Source organism: Spea bombifrons, chromosome 3 (genome assembly GCF_027358695.1).
Source record: "Spea bombifrons isolate aSpeBom1 chromosome 3, aSpeBom1.2.pri, whole genome shotgun sequence".
Taxonomy (NCBI): Eukaryota; Metazoa; Chordata; class Amphibia; order Anura; family Pelobatidae; genus Spea; species Spea bombifrons.
Genome location: NC_071089.1, coordinates 117102030 through 117108029, shown reverse-complemented (window position 1 = coordinate 117108029; position 6000 = coordinate 117102030). Strand labels below are relative to the sequence as shown.

The 6000-nt window shown below is 45.8% G+C and overlaps 1 protein-coding gene across 1 annotated transcript in view; it reads right to left on the bottom strand.

Moving 5' to 3' along the window:
• Nucleotides 1-626: 626 nt before the first annotated feature.
• The window catches only part of PINX1 (PIN2 (TERF1) interacting telomerase inhibitor 1), a 37736-nt gene continuing 32362 nt past the window's right edge, over nucleotides 627-6000 (bottom strand). The window contains exon 7 of the mRNA XM_053460949.1: nucleotides 627-1599. Coding sequence (XP_053316924.1) covers nucleotides 1033-1599 — 567 coding nt within the window. The 3' untranslated portion in view covers nucleotides 627-1032. The remainder of the gene's footprint in view (nucleotides 1600-6000) is intronic.

Sequence of the window (6000 nt, the reverse complement as noted above, 5' to 3'; positions counted from 1 at the left end):
TTGGGCACACCGTACGTTATTTTGGGTAATGTTTCTTGGGTAACGGTAACTTTTGAAACCGAGGGATAAACCGCGTTACAGGAAGAGGCCGGGCGCGTGCTGGCGGATACATTCCAAGCCAAAACGCCCTAATACCTCCGTAACATCCGAGGGAATTTTCTGACTTCCAAACGCGCATGCACAGCCCCGAGCGGAACGCTTATGGCGGGGGGCATATCGTCCAAGGGAAAGGAGGTGGGGGATAAGAAACCAGATCAAGCGTACAGCCAGGATTCCCTCCTTTACGATCCGCAGAAAAGTGTATTTACGGGACAGACGTCTGAATCGCTCGATCTTCTTATAAACCAACAGACAAAAAAAAAAAAGCGTGAAATAAAAACAAAAAAACCTGGAATCGTTCCAAGGGCGTCTCTGCCAGATCTCGGATCCCGATAACATTTTCGCTCCGATACCTTAGAACGTCGCGTTTTCTTTGTACGGCAAACAGCTCGGTAAACACGCAAACAACGGCGGTGCCAAATATCCGCGGATGCTCGCCGCCGCCGGCACCCATGCTGCACGTACCTTCCCCGCGGCCAAGAACCAGAACGAGCCCCCAGCCCAAGCCCTGGCACACGCAGACCTAATCCTTTAATTACACCGGTTTATTATTATTATTTAAACAAAAGAAAAATTTTATTTTTGGGTAACATCATTTCAGCCAGACAGTTACCATGACGATGTAATTCCATACAGACCCCGGCACAGAGCACACGTCCTTTGCGTGTAATGAAGCGTGTGACCAGGGTACAGAATGTTGGCAGCGCGTTTCACGTCTCATAACCGGAATTCTTCTACCGGATCATCTCAGGGACCTATAGAAGCTATAAGAGACTGTATGGAATTCGATAAAACCACAAAGATTTGCTTTTGTTCTCAATAAAGTTAGTTTGGGCAAAACAGGCCGAGAGATCCACGGACAAAGACTTTAAGGCTCAAGAAAATCGGCCAATAAGACTCGCTGTTATTAGAGAAAATTTATAAACAGAGTTTTTAATCAAACTGCCTTTTATTTTTCTTCTTCTTCTTAGGCTGCGCAGAGTAAGCGCTTGTCTCTGGCGTATCGTCCTCACTGCGCTTGTCACTCTTCTTCCTCTTGTTTTTCTTTTTTTGGGGCGCTTCGCCCTGGTTTGCAGCAGCTGGGGCTCGCGCTTCTTCCTCCCCGGCTCGTTCCGCGTCCTCAGGCTGGAACTCTTTGTTTTTCCTTTTCTTCTTGGATTTTTTTCTCGGTTTCTCGCATTCTGCGGTAGAATTGCTGCTTTCTTGGGTTTCCGGGACCTCTTGCTCTTCGGGAAGTAGCCTCCCACCCCCCCGCTTGTCGCGCTTCTTCTTTTTGGGTTTCTTTACGGCGTCTTTGGTGGCGTTATCCGCAGAGTCTGTGGTTTTCGGCCGGTCCGGGTCGGTTTTGAGCCCCCGGGATCTTTTCAGCTCCGCCATGCGCTTGGCGAAATATTCGCTGACGGATAGGGTACTCGTCACCGTGTTTCCCGACTCGCACTCCTCCGAGGGACACTCGCTTTTATTTTCCTCGATTTCCTTGGAGTCAACTTCAGGCTCTTCCTAAAAATATAAAAAACAAATATTTTTTATAAGAACGGCAACGATCCTCGATCAGAAAAAAGTTCTAAAACACAATTATTTCAAAATAATAAAAAAATTAAACTGTTAATTTTAATTGTATGAATTAAATATAACGTAACGCCGATGCCTGGAGCAATACATAAAAAAAACAAACAAAAAAAACTAAAAATCCGTAAAAATAATACTGACAGCAGTAATTCCATCCATTTTAAATATTCCAGCTTCTACTCTTTAAAGGAAACGGACGTTTTTCGATGACGGCTTTTACTTTAGTTAAACGAGTTTTAAATCGGTGAGTATATAGTATGTTTTGGGCAAAAGGGTGGAATTTAAACAGAGTCTACTAAGAGGAAAACTTTTCTGATTGAAAATGTTAACAAAAAAAAAAAAAAAAAATATTGACAAAAGTCTTTATAGCCAGGATTTAAACTTTTTATCTTTAAATATATATTTTTTTTAGAATTTTTTTTTTGTTTTTTTAGGGAAACCTGGTCAGGTTAAATTGCCTATTTATTTATTTATTTTTTTAATAGAAAAACCCAAAAAACAAATTCATTTAAGCTTTTAAGGAAACGAGACATTGGTATAAAAATGACCGTTTAGAGCGTAGAATGCAACCATAAGGAGCGAGGGCCGTTTAAACTCCCCCCTTTAATCATAATAAAACCCCCTGCGCTGTATGGCGGATTTCGCCAATCAGCCGGCACTCCCAAGTCCCAGATACCGGCAACACCCGTCTCCACTTACTGATTTTTCTTTGGTGTTTTGAATGTCGGTTTTGACAGCTTAATTACTGTAACCGACTCCTGATATGAAGTAATGACTCGGGGTGAATTCTCAGAGTAAACACTACCCCCCTCCCCTCTTCTTTTGGCTTAAGCAAACATTTAAAAAGGAGTTTTGACCCCAGAAATGAGACCCCCCCCCCCGGTATATTGATAAGAATTTTAATAAGCACAGGCTGCTGGGCACAGAGCTAGCGGGGCATGGAGACAGAGCGGTGCCAGGCCAAGAAAGCCATTCAGCTCCATGAGAGCTCCAAGGGGAACATCCATCATCCCCGCGACGGGACCCGTGCCAGCCCGGTGCCCTGCCGCCTGCTCATACAGCCATGGCAGCTTCATGGGCTACCGGCGCTCCTGGCGCTGATCTAACCCAAGTTATTTAATGATTAAGCCGGCCGAGTTAGCAACGGATCGCGAAGCACAAAACAAAAACATCTGGAGACCCGAATGCCGGAACGCGTTAGAGACGGGGCACGGCTACCCGAAAACCGACGTTACTTCACGTACGAGAGCCGCTACATTCTGCTTCGTTAATAAAAGCAAAAAGGTTATCGTCTAGGGATACTTGGGATTGGGGATTTTTGGTAAATAGGGCGTTTTTCAAGGATTTGCTTAAAACCGGTGGCATGGAGTCCGGTGTTTGCGTGAAGAACGGCGCCGGTAACCCTTTCATAACCAACCCATAACAAACATTATTAGTAATCCTTAAAAAAATCCCCCAAACTCTCCCCAGAAGTAATGCTTTCATCATGTTAGTTTTTTTTTTCCCTGGGACACTGATTTGTCACGTGACAGAAAAGCACGCAGCGATTGGTTGTTGCCGTAGAATCTATAAAATGGTTACACGGTTTCTATGCTGTAGAAGTGTTAGGGTAAAAGTGGCAGATCTGCTAAGGCTTCCAATGAATGCTTTGTCTTAGTGGAACAGCCCCTTTAACCAGCGCCCTAAAGTAACACTGAACCCACATATTTCATATCTATGCGCAGGACGGACGTGGCAGCCACGGCACACGATTACGACACAGGTGACAAAGTCTGTTACCCGTAAACATGCGCGGGATAGACATACGGCTCCTGAATCTAAGACGAGACCAAAGACTGATTAAGGTTTGAGTCGTTACAGCAGGAGAAACGGGCGAGCAGACGGGGGCCGATGTAACCAACACCTGAAATGTGTTTCCCAGGAATGATTTATTTGACGGACCTTGAATTCAGGTGAGAACGGCAGGCTCCCCGTACAGGCGAGTCGGAGACACCGCTGCACCTGCTCCGCGGGGTGCGAGGGTCCGTGGGGCTGCTGGAACAAGTTTAACAACAGAACCAGCGGGCGACTACTCGACACCCTCATGTTATTCCTGAAAGGAAGCCGCCGGCAGCAATCAGCGCTCGCCGCTTTAACCTGAGATAAGAATCGCTTCCCCTATGCAAAGGGCTCCGGCTCAGTAACATTGGGATAAACGCGGCACGTAGAGGTCGCTGAGGTTAAAGGTTATAGAGTCTCAAAACATCTTACCGAGACCAGTGTGTTCAAAGGACGTTACCATGGAAACAAAAATCTGAGGTTGTTAGCCCTGACAAAAGAGAATTCATGGCTAAAAGGAAGGCCGATACAGTGTGCACTGCCTATTTTGTAGTTCAAACAAGATGACTCGGTCTTAATCACCAGCAGGACCTTCTGACTGATGAAAGTCTATGGAGGGACGGACTTCATTAGCATCGCCATAAAGCATCAGCTCAGTGTGGTGTTTGAGCCAGGAAAATAACCCAAAATATCACATGACTGACAGCAACTGCGGCTCCAGGTCTGCAGATAAAGGGAGTTTATTGGAACAAAATGAGATAAAAGCAATAAACTCCACGTTATAAGTTAAATATTATATATATATCGTATTCATACTATTTACTTGCTGTGGACTATTATATGAAGCACGGAATCCCGATCCATGCGCTACAAGGTCGCCTTAACACGGGATTTAGGCTTTGGAATCAATTACAGACACGTTTTCGGCAGAACACGCAACGGCAAGAGTGACCTCATTCGCTGAAGGCCAAAAGGACTGGCGTGCCGAGCGCGGAGCGGTAATCGCCACGCATTACCCGGGGTTCCTGTTAGGATTGTACAAACTTGCAGGAATTCTTCACATTTATCATAATGCTTATTAGAACCCAAAATTACAGCCACTTATCATCGACAGAAGTGAAAGGTTTAAACGGAGGCGGTAATTAGACGCACCGCTTGCCTGAAACGCTTCACAACGCCGGCTTGATGGACGCGTCAACCGTTCTATTCACAAAAAATAAAAAAAAAAAAAAAAAAAAAAGGAGAAAAAAAAATAAAAAATAAAAAAAAGAAGAGAAAAAAGGGAAAAGGAAAAGAAAAGGAAAATAAATAAAAAAAGGATAAAAAGGGAAAAAAAGGAAAAAAGGAAAAAAGAACAAAATATATCCGGGTAATTCGGATCTCATGATGTCGGAATAGAACACGAGAACACGTAGGCTCATCCAATATCTTATGCGAAGAATTGATTATTGCGGCGCGCAAAAATGTTTAACCCTTTGTTAAATCGTGGGTTAAATTACTAACGTTACAGCTCGGAGGATATGGGCAAGGTTTCTCGGCCCGGAGGTGACTTCGTCAGAAGAAGTGACGGATGTCTCGGCGCCATTGGCGGGAAACGTGTGGAATGCGCGCCGGTAGGACAGCTGCCTGACCCCAACTTTTACACCGTGATTAAAAAGGAAAAAAAGAAAAAAAAAAAGATTCAAACTCGCTTTTGTTCTTACGGCTCGTTAAAGCATCAGTCAGTCGGTAATTGGATGATGTCATGAGCAGGAAGTGGAGGAACGAGAGCTGCATTCCATCACGAGCCAACAGGTAGAAATGGGATAAGCATCGAGGGCTCACAGATTTACGTCGCTGGACCTGAAGGGCACAAGCGGGCGGCACAGACCACTTGCGGCACATGCTCGATTTGGACCTAGTGTCGGAGATCTGTGGGCCATGCCACTAAAAGAAGAAACTCAACACGTGCAGAACCCGTGAACCTCCCTAGTGAAGCCCTCTGGGTGAAGAGACGGGGGGGGGGGGGTAACTAGAAAACCCAACTCTGGGGAAACAGCTTGAAAAAGTAGAATTATTGAATAGCAACCAACTTAAGGGTCCAATTAGCAGGACCGGGTGCTTCTAACCCCGTACCTTTGTACGGGATACGGGGGCCAGAAAAGTGGACCTAACCGGCCGCCCCATAACCTGTATTTATATAACCTCGCATCCGAATAACACAGCCACTCACAACGGTGAAGGATTGTGCTCTATAAACGAGATAATGCCTCTTCTACCCCTTACATCTCCACCGCCTGTACCCCGACATAACCTTTATTAGGCGACTCTTAGTACATTAAGAAAGCTTCCTATTCCCTGTCCTTGATCCACGGCAGTCAGATTTACTCTCACTATAGGAGGGCAGAACCCCCCGACGGCTCGGCGACCAGCTGGCGGCACTAAATAGATGATCCGGTCCCTGCCCGCCGCCGGCGATCGGGAGCAGGGAACTAGCGGCTTAGCGTCGCCGACAGCTTCCACGGTAAAAGAGTG